At 41.6% G+C, this 26,075-nt stretch overlaps 2 protein-coding genes and 1 long non-coding RNA gene across 4 annotated transcripts in view; 2 read left to right on the top strand and 1 right to left on the bottom strand.

Annotated features, from left to right (window-relative positions):
* Window positions 1-10,337, top strand: part of LOC310854048 (OX-2 membrane glycoprotein-like) — a 34,432-nt gene extending 24,095 nt beyond the window's left edge. The window contains exons 8-9 of the mRNA XM_083758526.1: window positions 990-1,091; window positions 9,072-10,337. Of these exons, the coding sequence (XP_083614652.1) occupies window positions 990-1,091; window positions 9,072-9,076 (107 nt within the window). The 3' untranslated portion in view covers window positions 9,077-10,337. The remainder of the gene's footprint in view (window positions 1-989; window positions 1,092-9,071) is intronic.
* Window positions 1-26,075, top strand: part of LOC310854050 (splicing factor U2AF 35 kDa subunit-like) — a 29,183-nt gene that overhangs the window by 1,048 nt on the left and 2,060 nt on the right. The window contains exons 1-6 of one of the 2 annotated variants that reach the window (XM_083758529.1): window positions 17,878-18,036; window positions 19,184-19,271; window positions 22,483-22,549; window positions 23,157-23,206; window positions 25,075-25,173; window positions 25,332-25,465. In XM_083758529.1, coding sequence (XP_083614655.1) covers window positions 17,993-18,036; window positions 19,184-19,271; window positions 22,483-22,549; window positions 23,157-23,206; window positions 25,075-25,173; window positions 25,332-25,465 — 482 coding nt within the window. In that variant the 5' untranslated portion in view covers window positions 17,878-17,992. Of the gene's footprint in view, window positions 1-17,877; window positions 18,037-19,183; window positions 19,272-22,482; window positions 22,550-23,156; window positions 23,207-25,074; window positions 25,174-25,331; window positions 25,466-26,075 lie in introns of those variants that run through there. The other variant, XM_083758530.1, reaches the window with a different exon arrangement.
* LOC310853838 lies at window positions 12,121-14,549 on the bottom strand. Its single transcript, XR_014568844.1, has 3 exons — window positions 14,424-14,549; window positions 13,201-13,235; window positions 12,121-13,057 (listed from the first exon to the last, which is right to left on the bottom strand). It is a non-coding gene; the product is annotated as an uncharacterized lncRNA (long non-coding RNA).

The raw sequence follows: 26,075 nt of genomic DNA, 5'->3' as shown, positions 1-26,075 counted from the left end.
ATAGCAAATTGCGCAAAGCGAAAATAATTAACATATGGACACTCCCACAATGCTAAAATATTCAGGAACGCCGTATGCCATAATGTGTGTGCGTTCAACACGGGCCGAGTGCGTTCAACACGGGCCGATATGCCTTTCATAATACGAATGTGCGCAGAGCGAGGCCAATTTATGTATTACCATAGGTAAAACGCACCTTCAAAATCTAGGCCTGTGTGTCATAGGCTCAAAATGTCAGTTTGACACATTCAGTAGATCCCGTGATTTTTTGTGGCCAGATGTAATTTCCTGGGGTCTAGTAGGACTAGTAAATAATAAAAATACAAAATAAAAATATGCTCGAATGCCCCCACCCCCTGTCAAAAACAGCTAAAATCCCTAAAACGAAAGGAAGCAGCAAATGAAAAATAATTAACACTCATCTTTTACTTTCTCTCATAACAACCTAAAACATCAACCTTGGTTTAAAAAAACTAAAGTTGTCCTTTAACCACTCTGCTATCAGCGACCCCAGTAATGACGCCAGATACTTTTTTGGATATATTGTGTGTATTTTTGTTTACTGCAAAGTGCAACTGCAAGCTGCAACTGCAACTGCATGTTGACCTGGCTCTAAAAATTGTCCATCTGTGTTAAGATGTTGTTAACATGAGTATATCTTGTACTTGACTCTAACCTCTTACTGTAAGTCATGCTTTTTCCATCTGAAGTTGAAGAATGAAAGGTTCTTACTCCCATACAAGTGGATTGTCAGCTATTTTAGTCCATGGTCATTGTGGTTTGCTAATGTTACAAAGTACAAGAATAGAAATAATACCGTTTATAATGACATGGGAAAAGCACTATACTGCCAAACCATGTATTCTAGTAGTCAGGCATGTTTTGCTTCCTTTACTGTGTAGGTAAAAGATTACCAGTAACACTTCTACTACTTACGTGTGTGTGTGTGTGTGTGTGTGTGTGTGTGTGTGTGTGTGTGTGTGTTGCAGTGGGACCAGCGTTAGTCGTCCTTCTGACGGTGTGCGGGATAGCAGCCGTTTTCCTGCTGTGTCTATGTGTCTGTCTCTGCAAGTGCTTCATCTGCACCGACGGTAAGTAGTCGACTGCTGCAATAACACTTGTAACTAACCACTTACAAATCCTCTAGTCTAGACCAGGGGTTTTCAACAGGTGGTCCGTGGACCACTGGTGGTCCATGGAGGTATTGCATGTGGTCCCTGACCATGCATTTTGTAATGTAGGATTTGTTGATTTAATTTTCTTTCCACTAGTTGAGAAACAGTGAACTGAATGACCTGCATGGTGACCTATGATGACCGACCGTCCATGTAGTCATTTACGGACACGTTGGAGGTCAAGAAATTCAACAGAAAAAGGGAGTTACTATTCTTTTTCAAACTCTATATCAATAATGCTTCTGTGAAAAAAACCAATAAACAAAGTTATAAAAAAAAAAGAAAAAAAAAGAAAAGGGAGTTACAGTCTCAAGAGGGAGATGTGCACCGCATTGTCTGGTTGAGTCATTATAATTTGGAAATCATTAGTAGTCATTTCGGACCATTGGTTGAGAAACAGTGGGGTGCATAGCAGGTGTTACAAAAGCAATAATCAGCCCATATCCCCACCCAACACAACAGTCGTCCCCAGGTTGATGCTAAGTCAGGGTGGTGGTCCCTCGTTCACAATCGGTTGAAAACCCCTGCTCTAGACTAATAAAACAGACCTGAGTCGGCTCTGTACTTTGACCATTCTTCCCCCATCTAAACCAAATCTCCTTTCCAAAAACTGACGATCTTCAAGCTCACAGGCAGCGCTAGTGTGTAGCCCTGTTTGGACCATATCCACTACTGTGAGAGTGAACACTTCTAGACAGCCTATTATAAATATCATCCACCTGAGCACTAGCCTCAATGAAAATGAATACACAATCACTGACCAAACATATTACCAAAGCCCTCAAGTTATATTCAAAACAAAATAATATTGAGCATAAGTGTTTTCTGAAACCTATAGAGGTGGAGGCCATATTTGTCAATCTTACACAACCTGCCAAAATTGAGATACAGGAATACATAACAAATAAATAACACATAAAAATAGTGCCACTTGGTATAGTTCATATAATAATAGCACATAACATGTAAACATAGGCTTAACTTTCTGCACAAATACAACAGTAATATACAGAAAATACTATCTCAGTATCTCGGGGGAGGGAGGGGAGGGGGACGACGACGACACTTCATTTTACAGTACAGTAGTTACAATGCCACCTCTGATGTTGGCCAAGTTGTAAGTGTCTTGTCATCACTCTTAATGATATACAGTATATTTACTACAGAGCAAATCCTCTGAGATGTCTGCTTTGGCTTAGTATTAGCTAGAATACATATACTTCAAGTTGAGAAAGTCCACATGAGGTACTGTAGGAAGGAGAAGTGTGTCATCATGGGATATCAAAAGAGGTTGAAGTTCAGTGCAGTGTGTGCCTGTGTCAGACTGACGGTAAAGGAGAGCGTGACTCGACCGTCCGTGTGAAAACAGAAGCATATAAAATCTCACACTTGTTTCATAGTAGACTCAAGGGGGAAACTTGTCGGAAAAAACACGGCTTCTTTCCAGTGCGCAGAGTGAGATGGGGAGCGACACTTTATGTGTGTCACATGCACACATAGACATCAATGGGGGCTTCAGCCCCTGCCCCTTTACCCGACTGTAAAAAAATAAGTGTCCTCTCCAGAGCATGAATACAGCATTTACTATGGTGAACGAAATGCAAAATGCCTCCCACTTTCCTTTCCATGCCGTACCCGATGTCATGTTTTTTCCAAACTCTCCTGAACTCGAACCATAGACTGTAAAAAATATGGACAAAGCGTTCCCCGGGTCTAACATGAACGTAAAATGAAGCCTGTAATAATATGCTAATTCCTGATGTAAGTCGCCATCTTTGGTACCAGCTGGCCATTGGCTGGCTCCGTTTTGTATACCAGCTGGTCATTGGCTGCCCAGACAACGAGGCGGGACTTCCCCCCTTCTTCTCCGTTGGTTTTTATTTTGACTCGAGTGGGAGGGGAATCCCGATCATAGACTGTAATGGTAGCCACGCCCCTCAGAACATACGCGATGGTTTTTTTTCTTTATGGTCATTTTTTTAATTAATGGGACCATAATTTTCCAAAAAGAATATTATGACATTAGAAATGAGACTTTAAACTAGTGACTGGAAGAAGAAAGTATTCATGACCATGTTTATTAAGGTAATACAGTCTAGGTGAAGTTGGGCCAAAATACATGGGCCTCTATGGAGCTATGGGGCTTTTTGGGTCCGGTCCAGCGCCACAACAGGCCATTATATGAACTACCGATTTCAAATGAGGCTTCACGAAATATCTGGCTGACTGCCCCCCTGACTCGAACGCAGCATTTAGCGTCTAAAGAAATTGTCCTCTGTGTGGAAATCCATGTCGTCATCTCCAGTAGCTAAAGAGTGCAGGGTCACGCCCCGAAAATAGCTGATCTACAAGCTCTCAACGCATTTTGACCTTGTAGATCCGCTATTTTTGCAATGTTTTGGGGTAATTGCCTTTTTTAGGGAACTTCAGTCCTTGCCTTTCTAACATCCTCTGCACGTCCCTGTGTGTCAACGTCGCTTGCATGACTCAGCTTAACACCTCCTAACACCTTCCCCTACAATCCTGTCCACTTGGTTGGAGGTGTCATGGAGACCGCCTGGTGCCAGCACAGTGTACCCTGGCATGTGGAGCGCAGCCCAGATTGTTCTGCCCACCCAGTCTGTCTGTCCACGTACACACACACAAGGAAAACAAACCTACTGTAGCACGCCATTGAAAGCACATTTGGCTAACGCTGGTATTTTCGTTGGCCAAAGACTAGTCGTGCCAGCAAAGGAAGAACAACACAGAGTTGAAGGTCTTGTGGAATCGGGGTCGGGATTGTCCCACGGGCGATTACTTTATCTCCTGACCTGTTTCTGAAGAATGTTTAAAGGACCCATACGGACATCATTGTCTACAATTTACAATTTGGCAAACATTCTTATCCAGAGTGAAGTGAAGTGATATATTTAAAGCTTCAGCCATACAGTACATACCATGCCGTTTCTGTTAATGGCTTTATTTTTAAGATTCGACTTTGAACCTTTACATTTAGTTTGCAAATCACTTTTTTTCTCAAAGGAATATTTCTGGCTGAACTTTCAAAATCAATCTGCACTTCCAAATGCATAAAAATGCCCCAGACTTTCATAATAATAATAATAATAATAACCAGTAAGACGCCCTGAGGGCGAGAAGTGACCTTGCCCTAAAGGCCCAAGGCCGAGGTCACGTGTTTTATAGTCAATACATACATTTTGTAATAATTCGTAATTGCTTTATTAAGTGAGCTGTTGTAATTACATTTCTACAGAGTTATTTGGCGCACTTGCGCCAAGTGCCTCAGGTTTATAAATACACAAACCCTCAAGTCATCATCATGAAATATCGTCACTCAAACCATGGGTCTAAATTAGAGTTTCCACATTCATGTTGCTCTTTCTTATCTGTGTTTTCTTAAAACGGTGAGAAAGTTGAGGGGCAGACGTCTGAGGGAAGGTAGTTAAATGGTGCTTTTGATTTGTGCTTCTCGCGCTAGTCATGAGACATTGAAGGACGTTCTTGACAGTCCAGGCATTGTGCTCGGGGGTGATTTATTGTTGTGTTCGGCTGTACCAATGGTTTGTTAAGAGTTACTGTCACATTTATGTGTGGGAGTGTGAATACATTGCAGCGGTTTCAGTGGATACATCCTGACAATTGGTGGGATTCAGAAATACGTTGGAATAGGAATTTGAGCCGCCTCCTACTGCTATTCTTGGATTTATACCCAAAGTATAGACTACCATTTTGTCATTTTCCCTGATATACTGTACAATATATTTTCTCTCCCATTCAGATCTCTACTCCTCTGTCAGACATCTGGGATCGACCAGTGTGTGGTCACCTTAATGTTGTCGTAGACGCTATTTTCATATTGTTGCATAAATATTGTTCAGTGTGATATGGTCAAAGTCTTTGACCATATCACACTGAACAATATTTATGCTATATGACCACCTTTTTCCCATTACACAGTGTGACATGTCAGTGCCATTACCTCTCTCCTCCTTTTCTTTCATATTTGACCCCTATTCTCTTCGCCCTTCATCTTCTCTCTCCCTGCATGGCATTCTCATGATTCTGCGGCGCTGATCTCCTCAACTTCTCCTTCAATTCCCTCCCTTTTTTCCTTCGCTGCCTGTGTGGGAGTCCTGAGCAGAATAACAAGTGTGTCTGCTGATTGTCCTGTGTGAGCCTATAGCGCCCAGCAGAAAGGAGCCCGTCTCCTATGCAGTGGTAATGCTGTCATTTTGGAGGCAGACACACACACATTTGGGCCTTGGAAGGGCGGTAGAGGAGGGGTCCATGCTCACAGTATGTAGGCCTACTGTACACAGTGACACGGACACACTCAATGTGTCTTTCTGTCTCAAGCACTAAAACGCTTTCTTATGCATGCAGTTGAGTACACAGTCTCACTCATGCACATAGTAAAGGTCTTTGAATAAACGCGCTATAGAAAATGCAGACCTTTTGCCATTTAACGCTTCTGGTCTTGGACCAAATCTCACAAGCACCCTCTCCACTGTGTCTCTCACAGAGACTTCCTACTGTCTCAAACATACTGTATGTACCAGTAGCTGACCGGTTTGGGCATTGAATGACAGCATAACCACAATGCCAGCATAACCACAATGGAGTACGGACATCTTTCCCTCAACTCTCCAACTAGCATTTATGTCTCTACACGGTCCTGTCATCTGAAAATGCTACCATGGAATACCACTAGTACCAGTGGTCCAGAGGACTGGAAGTTGGGGTTTGGAACCACTTATTTAGCCTCTATTGCAATGTAGATCGCCTCAGTAAGTCTGTCAACAGTCGGAAGAGTTGTGATGTCTGCGGCAAGTGTGGAGCCACAACCCAGGCCACACGTAGGCTTCTGTGTGGTTCCTACTTTAGCAGTGGATGCACCCTGCCTCTGCCTGCCTGCCTGCAGTCACAGTTGGGAAATGGGACAGGAGAACCAACTGGGGTTGTTCCAGTAAAATATACTCCTTGTCTATTTGTGTCTCCGCAGTGTGTGGTTGTATGTTTCTATAACGGGGTCCAAGTGACTACACACAACTCACTGAAACATACAGACATTGTCATTGACACACGGCCACGCCGCCACAGTGGTGAGAAGTTCAACAGAAATCCATTCTGTTTTTTTCTGAAGGAAAAAAAATAAACCATTTTCTTTTAATCTGTAAAACCACAGGAAGTGAGGGGAGTAGCCTCATACTGCCTGCCATGGAAACACTTTCAGAACAATTACATTCAGACGGTGCAGGAGGGGGCGGGGCCACCCCTAATATGATCTGTAGTAAGAAAGCAGCTTTTATCAACTGTGACTGATGGCCAAGGTCATGCCATACCTCCCACCCAAACAGCTGGAGATAACAATTCAGGCTTTCATATCCTCCAGACTGGACTACTGTAAAAAGCGAGAACACATAACTCCAGTTTTAGCTGCACTGCACTGGCTCCCTGCCACTTTTAGAATAGTTTTTTCAGATTATTTTATTCACCTATAAATCCCTGCACGGCCTGGCCCCTTTATATGTGTCAGAACCTTTGGAGCCCTATAAACTCACAGAGGGCACTGAGGGCAGCTACAGTAACAAGCTGCTCTAGGTTCCCGAAACCAACCTGAGGAGTAGGGCCGACCGCGTCTTTGCTGCTGCTGCTCTATAGACTGGGGAACAGCCTGCATGCCCCTCTATATGAAAAGTGCCAACTCTATTGAGTCTTTTTAAATCCCTTCTTAAAACACACTTTTATTCCATGGTTTTAAACCACACTCAGTATTTGTGTTGTGATCTGTTTGTTGTATGTGATGTTGCACTTTTGTTGTTGTTGCACTTGCATTGTTTTTTGTTCTCACCCTGTACAGCACTTTGGTCAATTTCGATGGTTGTAAATGTGCTTTATGAATAACGTTTGATTTTATTTGACAATGTGGTAAAAGGATCTGAGAAGTTTACTTTTTCTCTTGAGTCAACCACGCAACATGCATATGGTATCTACAGTAGCACTTGTTGAAAGATTCTATGTTAACACAGATGGGAGACACATCTGTTTGTTACAAAGATCTTTCAGAGAGAGGCTGTAAGTGTCACTTACTTACTTACTTAGGCCTTTAAATTCCCTGAGGAACATCGGCCATTGACGAGGCTCCTCCATCCCCTTCGGTCTTGTGCCCTCCGCTCCAGTTGTTGCCATGACAGCCCTTGTGCCTTCATCTCCTGCTCTGTGGTTCTTCTCTAGGTGGATCTAGGCCTTCCTCTCTTCTTCTTGCCTTGCGGGTTTCATGTTAATGCATGTTTTGTGATTGATCTGTTGTGTCTTCGCAGTGTGTGTCCTATCTATGTCCATTTCCTCCTCCTGATCTGTGTGTTTCTATCGTGTCTTGTGTAGCGAGGTCCCACAGGTTGGCATTGGAGATTGTGTTGGGCCAGTAGACTCCTAGGAGGCAGCGGTTGAAGAATGTCTGTATTTTATTGAGTATGTTGGTAGTCATCTTCCAGGTTTCAGGGTGGATTTGACATTTGTGTTGAGCAGACATTTAGCAGACACGCTCAAGGTAATACATGAAATGCATAGAAATAGTCATCTAGGATCATAAGCAAACCAATAACCTATCGTCTGTCTAACTGTAGACAGACGATAGGTAACTATAGGATGCCAGATCAATCAACAATGATCTGTCTACATAACATGCTATCTAAATTAAATTTTTAGCTTTTGCTTTAATATTAGAGAGTATACAAGTCGACGATATCATTATAATAGTATTGGGTGTAAGTATTTAAAATTTTGCAGCATGGAAAGTCAGAAACAGAAATATGAACTTACTTTAGTTTTCATATAATATAGGAATATAGTCATTTGAGTTCCAAGAGCAATTCTTGAGAATTGTATTTTTTGCGTTGAATTTTACGGTCTCTGCATGCTGCCATACAGCCAGTTCCACTCCTACACTCCTGTAATTGCTTTCAGCTCCACATGTTGAGTGTGGTTTAGTGGTACACATTTAAGCGAACTACCACTAAATAACTCACGTTGCTGCCACATGTACACAGAGGTGTGGCTGCTGGGCTCTTTGGTGTTATTTGCTGAGGAATTCCCGTTATGCCTTGTGATGCTTGGCATGTGGTCTGTGTAGGTGTTTGAATGCGCACGCACAAACATACAAGCACGCACACACTGCACTGATGAAATGTCATGGGCACCCGGTCCGGAAAAGGGTGCCACTGGCTGGAAGGACACAGGTTGGACAGGACATGGATATGGACTGCAAATAGTGTATAATCTCAAGTGGTGGTCTTGGATCCGGGCTGCAGTATGGTTGGTCGACTGACTAACACCCTGGTTCCCAAACAGTGGGTCGGGAGACTCGGGACCCATTTGTGGATCGCAAACACATTTTTATGGGTCCCCTTATTTTTTTGTTTCCAACATTTTGTTTTTAATTATTATTATTTTGAAACATTGTCAAAATACTCCAAAAAAGCATTTTTCATGAATTGAAAACAAATTCAATGATTTGTAATCATTGAATTAATCATCAGTAATTTAAAGAAATCAAAGACAAATAGAAGAAATTCCATAAATTAGAAAACAAATGTTAAAGTACTAGTGAGCTCATGCTCATTATGCGATATGAAACAACGCATTGTGAGCTTGTAGATCTGCTCTTTTCACTAGTTTCTCTTTTGTGTCACAGGCTAAAAGGTTTGGGAACCACTGGCACTAACAGACCCACCCAGCCACTCATTCACTCAATCACTCTGCCTCTCTCTCTCTCTCTCTCTCTCTCTCTCTCTCCCCCTCATCTTTTCTGCTTGTCACACACACACATTGAATGTCTGTTCCTCTTTTATACGTGTCCTCTCCTGCCCCCCCTGTCCCCCTGTCTCATTCCAGACTGAGCGGTGTTGTTCCCGCCCGGTGACCCTGGCTGCCCGGCCCGCCTGTCTGTCTGTCTGTCTGCTTTGATGGCTGTCCAGCAGCACAGCTCTGTTCTGTTGTCCACTCCTGACCTAGCTGCTCACTACCATGGGCTCAGCGGAACAGTCCCAACAACAGAACCCGTCAACCCCCAACATTATTGGTTCCCCTCTTCCCAGAATCCCAGCTATGGGTGTTCGAGTCTGTACAACCATCGTCCAATTGTCTGCAACTGAGTTGTAAACACGAATGTACATGCAAATGTTCCAATGTTATTGATAGACAAGGCACTTGTGTGTTCAGGTATGTAACTTTTATGCATATTTAAGACTGGGTGAAAAGACTTGCAGACTGGCCGTACTTCAAGCCGTACTTCTTTCGATAAACTAGGCCTATAAAACAAGACAATAGGAGAAGCTAAAATAAAATCACTCCTATAGTGTTACATTTTACGTTGCGTTTAGTTACGTCAATTACTTGTGTAATTCAGCTATGGTTGGATTTGTTTTATGTTAACACTTCCGAGAATGAGAAAGTGGTCAGTGAGAGGGGGGAGATATTACCCTGGCGCAGCCACACTTCACCCGCCCCTATTGCATATGCTGCTATGCATATGCCCCGAGGCAGCCCAGCGCAGTGGTACATTAGTATCGCAACGCGAGGCTAGGGAGATATAGTAAGTACATGTAACATGAGGTATGTTTTTTTTTTGTCTTTGCTATAGTAAGCTGTAGACTGTTTTAATCTGCAGAATGGTTTAAGTTGCAGACTGGTTCTAGTAGAGATTATTGGAGATGTTATGTTTGGGTTACTTCACTGTGTACTGTGTAGGACTGTAGGTGGAAGATTACCAGTAACCCTTCTATAACTGTGTGTGTGTGTGTGTGTGTGTTTACAGTATTGAACTGTAGGGATTCAATGTTAACAATTTATAAAGACATCAGTATGACAACTCACTGTGAAGCTTATTGTTAATTTCTCTAGGATGGTGGAGGTAGAGCCTATATATAAAATGATCCAATGGGAAAAGTCAAGAACATATTCATTACTTTTTAAAAGTACTCCATAAAGGTAGGACACTTAAACCCTTTGATTACATGTAGGGACTGTATGACCCCCAGGGTCTGTGGATGACCCCAGCAGTGCAACTTTCTGATTTATAATCTACCACACTAGTACAATCATATCTAAAAAGCTAATCTAAAATACTTAACATTGAGATAGAGTTGGATATTATGTCAGAGCTGGCCAAAAAACACTTATTTTTTACATAACTCGTGTCATGTTTGGACGGTTTAGTACATATTGCTTTGTAAAGTTTTACAAACGTGTTTTCCAAAACTACACTCAGAGATATATTGGAACTGACACATTTTCTTTTAACAGTACAAAGGAAACTCATTCACCCAGTCCACTTCCATAACCGGCCGCACTCGATGACTGCCATTGTTAAAACGTTTGGCTCCTATGAACAGCACAGCTTTGTGAACAAAAAGAAAAACCTCATTATGAATGATATATTGTACACAGTAAAATCCTCAGTGTTCATTTTATGGGTCCATTTGGTTCAATTTGTACACTCGATTCCATTGAGTTACAAATGGATAAATGAACACTGGGGATTTTGCTGTGTATGATTTACGTCACTTCATTGTGTTAAATGGTTTAAAGTTCCAAAATAGTCTCGCACAAACAGACACAGACACCCAGTTTCACACTTATAGTCCCAGGTGATTTTCGTCTGAGTCAGCCAAGGGTCAATGAGAAACGTCACGTGATTGCAAAATAAACTGCTCACAGTGGTGGAAAGTAATGTCATTACTTAGTTTAAATACTTCTACTCCACGACATCTCAGAAGGAATTATGCTGCTTTTTACTCCTTGTATTTTTGTTTTGTTTTTTTCCTGCCAAGAGACAAATCATGTTTTTGTTTTACTTCTGAATGTAGCCTAGGTCCTAGGAAACCCGCTCTCCAAATATTAAACATATTTTTTGACCTTGACAAAAGCCTGTGGCACAGTCTCAAAGACAGGAAAGGGACAAAGGAAAGTTTCCTTTGTCCCTTGGAGCAGGGAGTAGCCACACACTAGTTATTTAAATTATTGTTATAAAAGCAAATATTTCAACTAATAATGAAAAGCCACCTTTGCCTGACACTTATCTGGCGGAAACCGCCAACAGTGTTTTGATTTATATTATTATCATAAATAACAGTGGGTGACACAGTCTGTCATGGGGTGCGCACCAGTGATTGATTGGCTTGTCGAGTCAGCCACGTGAACACAAAGGTCCCTGGTTTGATTCCAGTTGGAGACCTGTGTTGCTTGTCCTTATATTATCTCTGCCCTCAGCTTCCTGTATCTACATTGTCATGTCTAAATCAAGCAAATACTGACAAAAATAAACCGTTTAAAATAATTAATAATAATATTTCCAGGGATAGAGGTTCATGTCCTTCTGTAAGATAGTGGCATTTAACTCTAAATGTGTACAGGTTTGACCTTATCTGAGTCACTGTAAGGGTACATTTGTACACACTCCGAGTCACAAATGGGTGATTTATCACTGAGGATGTTACAATGCAGAAAGTATTCACTGCAGGATACTGGGATGATACCTTTCTAATTGGGAAAGGTATTATATTTCTTGATATGAGACAGAAACCATGTGATGATAAAATTGCCTTTGGAAAACTTCCAACCCATGATTTAAGAATATTTGAATGAGTTTGTGATAATAACCACACAGGCAAGTAGTTACCTTTGAGTGTTTCATTCCACTAGATGGCAGTATATATCATACTGTGGTGTGGTGTACCACAGCCTGTACAATTAAAGCTGTGGTTCTTTTGTTTTGGGGAATGGCTCAGGTCATATTTACACAATGTTAACATGTTTACATCTTGCATGCTGTTTGAGACAATACAGACAAACTTACAGAATGTAACTTTCCAAATCAACACATACCGAGTCAGTAATTCAGAGGTTGGTTTCAAATGAAAGCATTTTGATTATCTTGGTAAGCACGTCAATACGAACCTGTGTTGTTATTCAGAGTGGTTAACTTAGCACTTTTCATGGATGCCTTTTTTTTAGATGGTGCGATTGAATTTATTTAAAACTTTTATTAAAATGCTTCATTCACAAAATCCTTACCGAACTTCACCCCCTTCAATTTGGAATTTAAGATGCTCCTCAGATCAGAAAGAAAGAAAGAAAAACTGTTACACAATAGTATGAATCCTCTGTCCCTGAACCTTCTAATTAATGTCATTGTTGTAATGTATTTTTTGTCTTGTTTTGTTTTTATTTTCTGCAACATACTGTATATGGTTCTATATGGGGCTATCATCCACAGTTTGTCGAAAGAAATCACACAGGACTCTACACAAGCACTTCAACAGTATACGGCACAAAGAGAAAACTGAGAACTGTCAAAGGTAACTCCAACAAGTCTTGCTAACAATCCTGTGTACAATCCTGTGTAGAGGAAGTTAGGGATTTCCAACTGAAAAACATCACATTATTTGAGTTGGAAATCCTCTTTTTGGCGAGCGATGTGGTCATAGGCTGTACGATAAAGTGAAAATTAACCCACGCGTATTGCTGCATACACTGAAGTCTCCTCTGTAGGCCTTGGGGGCCGCACGTGTACACCTGTGATCTGGTGATTCAGCGCAACATACAGCAGAGAGCTCTCCTCTTCATCATTTCCTCCTGTCTCCTCCCCTTGCTCTGCCTGTTTCCTGTTGGTGTGTAGATGTGGTCATCATGGTCCCTCCCTGACGCTGTTGTTGAGTGAAGGGTGGCCGTCTCCAGGGATGTCTGCTGCTGGGAAGGCCGTCGAAGCAGGGCGTTGTCATAGGTACATGCGGGGGCTCTGCTGGGCAAGGACTCATGGGGACTCAGGGAGTGAGACTTTGTCTTGGGTGAGGTTGGATTCTTCTGATTTGAAGTGGTGGCTGGTGGGACACGCGTGTGGAGGACAAGTACTGTAAACCAAAACGTCTACGTTTAAAGAAGCAAAACTAAATGAGGTGGCTTTAAAGGAACAAGAAACTGAACGTTTTATAGGTCATGTGAATATATAAATGTTTTATGATACCTGATTCTCAGTTTGTTCCTTTTTCATTTGTTTCCCTGCATGATGATGGACAAAACACATTGTCATGAGGTGTACAGTAATCACTTTACATTTTCAGAACCACAATCATGTCTGTAGATGGAGAATGAAGTCTTACTGTGTGTCGTTAGAGAGGGACCATCAACAATGCACTGAATTGAGTGCAGAAAAGCCAATGCCTAAAACATATCTCCTATTGCTCATTTGAGAGTTTAGCCTTATGGTGGTTGTCAGGCATGGGGCAACCCGTGCCCTATAGCAGTATCTGAACATTTTCAACTGAAAGTGTTTTAAAGGTGTATTTATTTATTGACACTGTGGGGAAATGTGATTATTTGTGGAGACACCTGTCTCTGCTCTGCAGTGCTGGCAATCCCATTGATTGGAATGGGCCAAGCGCTGTAGAGGAGGAGGGGTGTACAGTATGTTGTGTTTATATCATTGTTTTGACTTCGTTATTTGTGAACGAATTGGCACCTGGAGAACATTCTGGAATACATTTAACTTCAATATGTCCTGATGTAATTGTGTAAAATAAGTTATTATAAGAGTTACCAATTAGCAATCAGGTGATGGTTTGCCTCACCTGCTTAAAAGGTGTGGCAGGGAGTTCAGTCCTTGCTTGAGACTAGAGTGACAACATCCAGGGGAGAGCTACTGCAGGGCCTTTGTATTTATAAGGTTTTCCCTGTTTATAGTTTCTTAAGTTCCTGGTTTGTTTCATTTTCTTTAGTTTTCAAGTTGGAGTAGTTGGAGTGTTGTTTTGGCCAGTCCTTATTTTTTTAACTATTATTTTTGCCTGGCGGGCTACTAGTCTGTGAAATAACCTGCACTGGAGAGGTAAATAACATACAAAACCTGCATCCTGGGACTTTTTGGAGCCTTGGCCACTCGGCCAACTTTACAGTGGTCGCAGGGTAACCAAAATCAGAAGGTTGGGAGTACGAATGTACACATCGAATGTCATGGAAATCGGGTCATAACCTTTTGAGATATGTTGGTCACAGGGAAACGCACACGTTGGGGCTTAAAAAAAGTTTGATGGAAGTAATGAAGTAATGAATAATGTATGAGCTGGGAGTTTGATAATGCGTTTCTCTGTAGAACTTCTTAAATAAGGCTTCACTTAAGAAGTAAACTTGTGACAGATAACTGTGCTGTGTTCTGACTCTTAGTGTGACTTGGGTCTATTTGGAGCATCTTACCTTTGCAACCTCACATTGACAGGACAGATACAATTATCACTATGATGACAAACCCCACAATGCCAGCCGAGGGATACACATACTTCCGCATTATGTCCACAAACTCTTGAGTTTACTCTTGATTCTGTAATGAGAAGAAATAAAACACATTGAATTAAATTAAAATGCAATACTGAAAACACTTTTAGGTTCATTTATTATACTTTGTACAACAAAGTGTTATTTGTGGATTTATACTTTGTACCACAGTATATTTAGCCATATATTCATCAAATACTAGAAAATTATTGAATGCTACAGTAGGCTATGTATTTTATATAACACCCCTTGTACTGCAACAAGGATGTAGGAATGCGGGAAAATGTGAGAACCTTCTGATGTACTTGATGTGTTGTTCCTCAAAACTATCTGGAATACATGAAAGAAAGAAAATGTAAGAAAATAAGGGAAATGTAATGTCTGCAGGGACTTTCTTCCACCCTGACAAATAAAACCAAAAAGCTTTGATTATTTATCTATTCTATAGTACATCAGTGATAGGTGGAATTTCCTGTGGCAGACTAGTACATTTAAGAGTTAAATAAGAGTGTGTGGAAATAAATAACACTTACCAGATACTATTGCAACTAAAGAGACATTAATCAAATGACTGATGGAGTCTCCACCCTGACAGTAATACAGCCTGGAGTCGCTTGTGCTGTTATGTTGTCAAAATGCAGATAAAAAAACCCTCTTGAATTTGTCTCTTGCTCCCACTTAGTGTGAATGTGAGTACTGTTGTGAATGATGGTTGATTCTTTGCTGTACCACCAGGACATCACTGGTGGTGTATTGTTGCAGAAGTCCACAGCACAGTTAATCCTCAGTGGGCTCCCTGGTGAAACTCTATAGACTGTTGCGACGTACTTTAATGTCCGGCGCACAATCAATATCTTCACCTGTATTGGGACGATATGATACAATGTATTAGTATTACTCTACACTAAATACTCTACGCGAGTACTCTACTCTTCATAAATACTCTACACGGAACAGTTTCTGTATCCCATACTAGTTTAAAAGTACTTTAGCATTTCATTGTGACATTTTTTATCACAGTCAGGATGATCCTGATCTACATGTGGAGAAAATGATGACAATGTGTGTATCATTGTGTCATCACTGTATAATATGTATTCTTTAATCGGGTAACAAAAAGGGGTTTCACCGATTTACCTCGTGGCCCACCCATGTCTATACATGTTGGAGTGATAGATACATGAAAAGAGAGAACCGACATGCACATCCCAACACAAGTTTGGGCAGGTGCTGAGCAGCGAATAGTAGCCTATAGAGAAGAATAGGCTAAATGATTCACTCGGATAGTGAGGGCTCCAATCCCCAGATTCGGCACAAACAAGGGACTAAATTATTTTCGCTCCTATGCCACCAAAATGTGGAACACCCTACCAACAGTCATTAAGATATGCGAATCCCTTGACTCCTTCAAATCCGCTCTAAAAGGGAACCTTTGCAATTCGAAAAGGGCCCTGTATAATCTGAATCCCCCCCCCCCCTTTCCCCCCTCACTGTATACGTTTCTTTTCCCTTTTTACCTCCTTTATGATGAAATCCTGTTCTGTTCTTTGACTATATAGAAGTGTATTTGTAAGTCTCTAAATGTTTTGATGAATTGAACATGGTGGACCCTCTTGTAAACAAGTGTAATGCTTAATTTGGTCGTCCACTCACAGTTAACAGTCTTTGTATTGAGTTTGTGCTTGAAATGTACTGTAATTCTGCAAACTGTTAATAAATATTTCAATCAATCAATCAATGCTTTTATAGAATCTAAAGCATCTGTCGCATTGGAGCCCTCAGTGTTGCAAGCACCACGTTTATTTATTCTTCTCTGTCATGTTTCAAACTCTCAAAGTTTGTAACTATAACCCTTATGCATACAGTACGGATCAAAAGGATCCTGGATTAAGTACAGTTCATATTCAGGCAGTAATAGGAGAAATATGTAATAATGAACGACTTACTCTGGACGTCCAAGCTCAGAAGGAGCACAATAAATGAGATGGATTGTGCACGCATGACGGTGAAGCTGAGATGGTTCCTTGTGTTGTCTCCTCAGCTCTGTGCCCCCTCTCTGTCTGACAAGTGACAGAACTGCAACAGAAACACCAAGACAGACACAGTTACACATATGATGTTCCGCAAATCATGCCTTCCTCTCTTGTTCCTCTCTTTGTTGTACTAGGTGAAACCAACAATCACATGCTTTCTTCTTGAATGATACTGCGTGCTGCCTCCATCCCCCCTTCTCTCTAATGTAAGTACAGTGTTGCAGGTGAGTAGCATAGGTTGTTCGTTGTTACCTGGTGCTGCTGGTAGTTATACATACATGACCAAAAGTCAGTGGTGGTCACTCACTGGTTAAAGTCATGGCGAGTCATCTGCGAGCAGCAAAGAAAGACCCGGCCGTCACCCGTGGTTATTAATTAAGTAATGAAAGTATGTATGCCTACTAGTTGGCCAAGTTTCACATCATCTGCTAATTAAAAGCAAACATCAAATTCTTTCTGATCTGAGGAGCATCTTAAATTGAAGGGGGTGAAGTTCGGTAAGGATTTTGTGAATGAAGCATTTTAATAAAACTTAAAATCACACCATCTAAAAATATGAATCCCACCCACCCACCCACCCAAATGGTGGACCCAATTGTAAACAAGTGTAATATGCTTTATGTTTATGGTGTCGTCCACAGTTAACAGTTTTTGTATAGAGTTGTGCTTGAAATGTACTGTAATTGTGCAAACTTAATAAATACTTCAATCAATCATCTTCTGGATTACTAATAACACATTATCCTGTCTTTAGAGTAAAATAATAAAGCCGGATAAAATTATCCGGCACAGCCTGTGTCCTCCGTGAGGAGGAAGCCCTGGCAACAACCCTCGGTGAGGCCTTTAGGAGGGCCATGCAGCACCATGGAACCGCAGCACCGACCCTGCGGAACCATTGCCCACCACTCCTGAATGAACTGTCTGGTGCTGGGAGTCTGGGACTCTGGTGCAACGCACAGGTCCTCGCTCTACTCCTGGTGAGAGCTAGCGTGGTCTGAGAGAGAGCAGGAGTGGACCTGGTGAGACGTAGGAGGGGCCCGGACCTAAGGCCCGGACAGGAGACAACCCACAGAGCCTAGTCCCTCCATGTGCCAGAAGTGTACCTCCCACCCAGAGTCCCAGCCCTGGCAGAGTAGTTCTGAATAGTTCCAACGGGTAAGGTTGTGTGCCCCTGGTTTTTCCCTAGTGGGACCGATTGAGGGTAGCTAGCTACTGGGACGTACTTGATCACTCCTGGCTGTGTCGCCTGAGTGAGGGGTATGATGTTGAGGGACCTGAAACCCCGTTGACATCAGGATACATCACTGAGGATACGTCCCAGGTGCATCCATGCGATGTTTTTTAGTTATAATTAAATCATTCCAAATTTTAATTCGCGAACTGCGCGTCGTTGACGTCGACAGCAACGTAACGTGCCTAGTGTGTGACGAGTGAGTGACGAGTCACGACGGGCCGAAAATGGCGGAATACCTGGCATCCATTTTCGGCACAGAGAAAGACAAGTAAGTTTAACAAATTCAACATTTTATTCAATTATCGGCGCGCACAGAACAACCCGCAGAACGCGAACGCGTAGTTTACATTTTTTTACGTAGCCCGGTAGCCCTCTGGGGACATCATGTGTGCATATTCTCACTGCATTGTGTTCACAACCACCCTGCAGGGCTGCTAGCATGCTAGCGTGATGCTAACGCATTTGAATGAAACACACAGGAAGAGCAATGCGTGCGTGCGAATTAATTAGCTACAAACAATGCGATTTGGTTTATTCGTCTGCCCTTAAATAATTGATATGGCAGTGAGTCATTAATTTCCAAGATAACGGTAAACATTGCAACTTGTGCATGTAATTTGTTGACTGTTAGCTTAGCTCGTTAGCCACAGCCAGCCCAGTGTGCTGTGGTGGTGTGTGTTTTGTTTGGACCGGTGGAGTGCAGGCGTGCAGCCAGCAAAAAGGCACGTTTTGTGATATCAGTTATTTCCCCTCGAAACGACCATATTTATAAATGATTAATGCATAAAAAATCCATAGCGATAAACATGGAATGATGCGAATAACCAAATATTGTGCAAATATTAGCTTGTAGCCTTGTACTATTTGTTGTTGAAGTCACACGTGTTGGGATCCATCCCTGTGTGCACCGTGTAGCGCTCACTTTAACATGACATGTCATGTTACTTAGAAATAGTAAGTATAATTTAGTGAATCTTGAATGTATAAAAGAAATAGCCAATTTGATAGTTTGTCATAATGTATACTTACTTATAGTTTATAGTTTTCGCGATGGGGGAACCAAAGGGGGGTTGAGGGGTGTTGCTGCACGATTCTTGCTCACGAATCGATAACAATTATTTCCCATGAAAATATGTATTGTGTTAAGTCTGTAGTTGCTGAACATTACTACATTCAAAATGTGGCACCTGGAGCCAACTACTGTGGCTTTCAACAGTCAACATCAAAGTGCTCTACCTCTCAAAGTCTTGCTCTTGTAGTAAAAACATAATTGTAACTAACATAGGTGTCTGAATCTTCTAGATCTCGATCTTTTTTCGATTCATATTGTGCATCTCAATTCTCGACAATACGGTTCCAGCAAAAGACACTATATGAGTTAACTGATACATTGATTTAAATCTTTCTGCCCTCAGGGTCAATTGTTCCTTCTACTTCAAAATTGGAGCATGCCGACATGGTGATCGCTGCTCCCGATTGCACAACAAGCCAACATTCAGCCAGGTGAGTTTCACAATACCATATTATTCAATTGTATTACAATGTTAAATGTTGACTTTTACATTATCCCAACATTTAAACATTATTTTAAACTAAAATTGCAGATTTTTGCATGAACTCGACTGACTACAGTTTTGTGTTTCTAGAAAACATAAGGTTGTTGAAGTTCTCTTTTGTACATATTTGTAAGTTTTAGTTTGTATACTTATGTACTCTTAGGGGCAGCGGTGGCCGAACGGTTTACGGAGCGGTCTTGATATCAGAAGGTCGCTAGTTCGTATCTCCGGACCGGCACGTTAAAATTACCACCGCTGAAGTGCCCTTGAGCAAGGCATTGAACCCCTACCATGAAATGTTCTATGAGCAGGGCCTGGCTGTAAACAAGTTCTTGAGATTAGTCAAGTTACCCTGGGTAAACATGGTAACTTTGCTTTGCTTTCTAGTGTGAATGACTTTAGCTAAATGCACTCAAACTCTTTAATACAAGACATATTTAACTGTGTGTTGCCTTTCAGGTCCCATGTTGGCCGTCATCAACTTAATTCATCTTGTGCTTTTGTTCTCTTTCAGTGAAGTCTCACTTCTAACATGGGAGGAGGAGGTTTACTGTTCTATTGAGAGAATTCATGCCTTTCCGGATAAAAATCACTTTCTTTGAAGATATTGTTATTTCATTATATCGACTACCCCACAAATACCTACACTACATGAAACGCAGGAGCTCACTTCCAAATAACCTCTGCCACTTTGTCCACAGTACCAAAGACAATTATATTGATTCTGTTTGAAATCATTCTTCACTACCGTCTATCAGCATCTCCGTTGCTAGGAGATAAACCTGAAATGGTCCGTCCGTAAAGTAAAAAAAGAATCCCCTTGTTTACTTCCAACGTTAGCTGAAATCATAAAACCCATTTTATCTCTGATTCCTTTCCCAGATTGCGTTAAAAAATGTAGCTTTATTCACACTGCTCATAAGTAAAGCGTCACTGGTCGCGGTTACAAAACTCATGCAGGATCGCTATCATCGCTTAGCTTTTCTTTAACTTCTTCTTTAAACGGACACAGACTGAAATAATTCTGGCAGTCAATGAGTTTAATGAATGGACCAATAAACAACATGTAACTGCGCATATACAGCAGGTGACGCATACAATCTTTCCGTTTTTAAACAATAAACATCCACTTAATTAATTTACACTTAAAATAAATTTAGAAGGGTGTTGGCTTAACCCTTAATTGTACCACAGACAAACCAGAGTCTGCTGGATCACATTTTTAAAGTTAATGCAGACATTGCACTAGTGTAAGGCTCCGGCACAGGGGTAGCAGCCAATCTGACACAGACAGAACAAAGTGCTGAGCTTGATTTTCATCCAGCAGCCCTTTCTGACAGTGTGTTTCTATTCTTCCCTCTGCAGACCATCTTGATTCAATACATCTACCATAATCCCCAAAACAGTGCACAGACGGCCGACGCCTCTCGCTGTAAGTCCAAAGATTTGTTAGCATATGGAGTGTAGAAGTCCACTCCCCCCCCCCCCCCGCGCCCCTCAGTAGGGAAGGGTATTTCCATCAACTTCACGATCAATACACATCACGATACAGAGGCCACGATACTTGATACGGATACACGTTGATTTTGAATAATGACCGCGTGTCCTTATTGCAGATGTTTTAACCCTAACCCTAACCCTTGACTAAAAATGTAAAGTTTCCAAATCAAAATTTAAAACATTTATATAAAAAGCAAGGAAAAAAATTAAATGTTTTGATGGATAAATACAAAAGATTTAATCATATATTGTAACTGCTGCATCACACGCAGCATTTCCTACCGTATCGATATGGTACTGTACTATTAATTGAAGCCACCCCTACTTCTCAGTTCTAAAATGTAGATCATCAAGCCCCAAATTTGTTTCCGTGCACACACAAGACTTACTGCATACCTGCCAAATTTCTCAAAGCAAAGATCCCAGACCAGTCCTCAAAACTGCTATTATTTGCATTATCTTATGTCTGTGTTGTAGTAAATACAGTTAAATTATATAATTTAATATATTCAACTTACATAAACTTAAGATCAGAGCCCTCGCATAGTGTTTGTGTGGCCGGAGCTCTGGGATGTGAATGGCATCAGACATTTACCATGAGCCAAATAATGTTACATGAAGCTTCAGGCTTGTGACATTTTCCAATTCCAATCTAAGGTCGCATTCACACCTGTAGTTCGGTAGACACGGTGCGATTGGGGGGTGAAGTTGCATCATAAGTAATAGTTAGGACGTAAAGTGAGGGTAACGTGGATGCAGGGGGTGTGTCGGGGACTAGACGTGTGTGCTCGCGCGCTTGCAATTGCAGATAGCTACAACTACCAACTGTTTTTGTAAAGTAGCTGCTAGCCTACATACAAAAATAAACCTGGCCGCGACCAGTATTCATGTTGTATCACTGTTGGGCGTGAACAGTGTTTGTTGCGCATAGCCTGTCACACAGGTCGGTGAGGGATGTGCCGTGGAGTCTCTTTTTTTTTGCTCTGTTGTGCTGACGCTTGACTTCTGTTTCCAAACGGGGATCCTAGAATTGGCCATACTTCTCACCTTTGGAGCCCAGACTTAAGACTATTATGCATCCATTAGAAAAGAAAGCTGTCAAACCGTTTTTTCTGGATTTGGGGTTTCATGACCAATAAGTATTATTAGTCTATGGTTATTAACCCATATAATGTAATACTATACGTGTCTCATTCGGTAATGGCAAGAGCCGTTAAGTCCATCTTCATGCATCTATATTGCAGTTCATTATTGAACGATATTCAATCGGCATAAGGTCACATAAACCTGACTCTCGGTCAACTACTGTTGAAACCACTTGATGGCTGGAAAGTGTTATTTTTCCCAAAAAAGTTTGTCTTGGGTCAGATCACAAAAGGTCATATAATTACTCTTGAGGTGAAGGATTGGCCATTTCTCGGATCCCTGTGATTGCAGTGCAGATGTCCCGACAGAATTCACCCAAAATAATGCACTTTCTCTTTCAGCGTTTTGTACAGAACAGCTGGTTATGTTGAATCAATCAGATCACCATCTGATTGATTGATTTTAACTTTTTTGTTTAATATCTAATTAAAACTAGTTCCCCATGCTCCCTGCCCAAACTCTATCATGTTTTGTTTGATTTGTCTCACAAAAGTGTACGTTTTGTATTTCAGACCATTGCCCTCTTGAACATTTACCGTAACCCTCAAAACTCTGCCCAGTCTGCCGATGGTTTACACTGTAAGTTGTCCCCCCTTCATATACAGGACTGTGGCATCGACTGCATTTAACCACATTCAAACTTATTTTAATTTTACAAATGTATTACTCAACATTTTTATAAAATGTCCAAAAATGGCAGATCTACAAGCATCACGGCATCGTGACATGATGTTGATACAGTATTATTTACTACAGACATTATTTCAATCGGTTTCCAAACTTTCCACCTGTAGCTTTCTAGAAAAGACTCAAATAAGTTGTCAGTGATATTATCAATGTAACAGTCACAGCTAAGTTTTGTCTCTGGAAAGTTAGTGAGTTTACTCACACCCAGCCACTGCAGCCAGCCACCAGCCTAATATTGTAAACTGTATCTATGGCAGCTAAATCAATTTACCAGCCACTTTACTAAACCTTAACAACTGCAGGTCATAGACCTACACTGTATAGCCTGTGCTATTCTAATTGACTAGTAAAATGTTGAATAGGGACTTGCATGTTAGCAAGTTAATAGAACATGTTTACCATTATGGCCAGTGGGCAAATACTGTTGATTTTCTGCCCTGGTTGCTGCTTATCTATCTGTCAGAGCTTTGACTAGAGGTTTTGTTGACGTGCGTTGCAGGTGCTGTCAGTGATGTCGAGATGCAAGAGCATTACGACGAGTTCTTCGAGGTGAGTGACCTTTTGTGCTTTTAATTTTTCTGTGATATCATGCCACACATTCACTTCCACACATTATTTTGTCTGTATGTCTAACCCAGCCCTGCCCTAATGGGGTGCCTGGAACACTATGACGTTTGCCAGTGTTGACCAAAGCCCTGATGCTGCAAGAATCCTGTATTGGTTTAACAGTGATTATTTACCCAGCAGGACAGGGCATTTTATTGAGACAGCCAGTACCCTTTCAGTTACATGGCTGGATTATAAGGTTTTCTACCCGGGCCTAGAAAATAATAGAAAACTTGGTTCAGCTGTGTCTTGCTCAAAGACACTTCGACACTAAACCAGAGGGAGCCAGGGATTGAACTGAGAACCGTATGACTCACAAGAGGCCATACCTCCTGAGCTACTGCCGCCCCTCCTCTTTTTCACATCCATCAGAGAAGATGTCTCAGTTTGCAGAAGCAGGTTAGAGAGTGATACAAAGAGCTGGCAAACATTGGCTTTTTCATAAACAACCTCCAATAAAAACACAATGGAAACCTCAATGTCAATATGAAGAAAGAAAATTCTTAACGAGCATGAAGTAGTATTCTTAATCCTCAGTAATTTATTGCTACGTAATCTGAACCCGATGCGCAGCACAGCACAAATATACATAATAGATTTATTTTAGAGAGTGCTCCGGTAAAGCTGAAAATTGTGGCTTTGACCTTAATGCAGTGCTACTTGTCAACCAGTAGGTGTCCTACCCAATCACAATGTCTACTACATTTCACAATGGAAGAGTAGAGAGACCACCTCCAACCACTGCAGATGTGCATACTACCATATAGAAGATTGGTTAAAGTTTTTATTATTATTAGACAAACCGTTCACACAAAATCCCACTGGCACAGCAGTGCATAGATTGTCCGTCAGTGGTCATCTGTAGTTTGCCTGCCAGCAATAGTATCTGGGTGGTGGCTCAGGGGTAGAGTGGCTGGATGGGAACCGCAAGGTTGCCAGTTCGAACACAGGCTTCCCCAGAGTTGGTGTCGAAGTGTCCTTGAGCAAGACACTGAACCCCTAATTGCTCCTGAAGTGCAGGTTGGTGCCTTGCATGGTTTCCTCTGTGGTGTGTGTGTGAGAAGGCGCTATATAAATGCACCATTTACCATTTATCTGTCTCTTCAACCTGGTGGTCCTGTGGTTGCAAAGGAAGCAACCCTGTCTTCTGCTTGAGCTATATACAGTACACTAATTGAAATAACCCATGACTGTAACCTTGTGCCTTGAGCTCAATATGAACTGTAAACCATCATATTTTGGAAATGTGTTCAGTCAGTCTTTGATGAGGCTCAGGCTAGATGGATACAAACTTGCACTTGGCCAGCAATATTAGCCTGGCTAATAAGCCAGACTCAAATCACACAGGCAATTTTTTTTGCCAACGGCTGATTCGGTCTGGTTTATTAGCCAGGCTACAGCAATATGGCTGTTACTATTACACATTTAAATTGAGGATTAATTGTCACACAAATAGTTCTCTCACACAGACATTACCCTCCAAAAAGAAAACCCATGGCATACATATAATGTACAGAAAACAAATCAATTTACATGCTTAAATTCCCATTATCTAATGTACATATTTAACCTTCTTGGCCACAGTGAGTAATGTTTGGATTGATTCCGTCTTGCCCTAGCACTGCAGATTGGTCCATGTTAACATTTTATTAAATATAAGCTCTGTGTTGCAGCTTTGAAACGTTTAATTTGCATTAGGTCCCATGTTCCTATTTCTGTTCTCTGGACCCTCATCATTGCACAATAATTTGCATTTTAGACATTTTCCAAGGATTTTTTTATTCAGCTTGCTCTCTACTACTACTACACAGGAAGTCTTCACGGAGATGGAAGAGAAATATGGCGAGGTGGAGGAGATGAACGTCTGCGACAACCTGGGCGACCATTTAGTGGGAAACGTCTACGTTAAGGTAAGGTTGCTGTTGGAACTAGTGAACTAGAATGTGACAACCATTTTGAACGTATATAAATGCGAGTCCTAAATGTTAACTTGAAATGTGTAGCCGATATGACCTGTAGCTCCATCCATAGCCGAACTTAATTATTTAGCAACTTGTGGTGTGTGTAGTTCCGCAGAGAAGAGGATGCAGAGAAGGCAGTCATGGACCTGAACAATCGCTGGTTCAACGGACAGCCGATTCACTCGGAGCTCTCGCCAGTCACTGACTTCAGGGAAGCCTGTTGCCGCCAGTATGAAATGGGGTGAGCGTTGCATATTTTCTACACCACCTCTGGCAGGTTCTAGAATCTAGAACATCATAGAATCAATCGCGCAACAGCCATTATCTGTCGATCAAAAAGCAGTTTATCAAGGCAGGTCAGGATCTCATGTGTAAATCTCGCTAGCATGAATCGCTTGGTGATTGATGGGAGTCCCGTGAACTGGCCTGGCTATAATCTGTTCTGTCACTTAGCAGTAGGAATAATGCTCTATATGCATCCAACCGTTCTATGTTTAGCTGGGACGCCGCTGCACTTCTGGTCGCCAGCAGACCCATTGCTAGTGAACGTACAGTTGGTCGTCTTGATTCGACCAACTTGATAATCGCTTGATTATTTGATGTTGTGGATTTTCATAGTTTGTATTATTTGTGTGGAGGTGTTGACAATGATGACATGAGTTAAAAACGTCTTAAAATCTCCTTTTAAAAACAGCAGCTCTTTCAGTGGTAACACTGCTCTCTCTCGCGCACACACATGTGCAAGGTGCAAACACATCTTTGGTGCAACCACTCCCTTACGGAGCTGTGTGGGTGGGTGGCTGGCTGGCTGGGTGGGTCTGAGCATGAAAACAGCACAAAAACAGCATGGT

The sequence above is a fragment of the Protomyctophum parallelum genome, assembly GCF_964188405.1.
Source record: "Protomyctophum parallelum genome assembly, chromosome: 23".
Lineage (NCBI taxonomy): Eukaryota > Metazoa > Chordata > Actinopteri > Myctophiformes > Myctophidae > Protomyctophum > Protomyctophum parallelum.
This window is presented reverse-complemented; position numbering and strand designations above follow the sequence as displayed.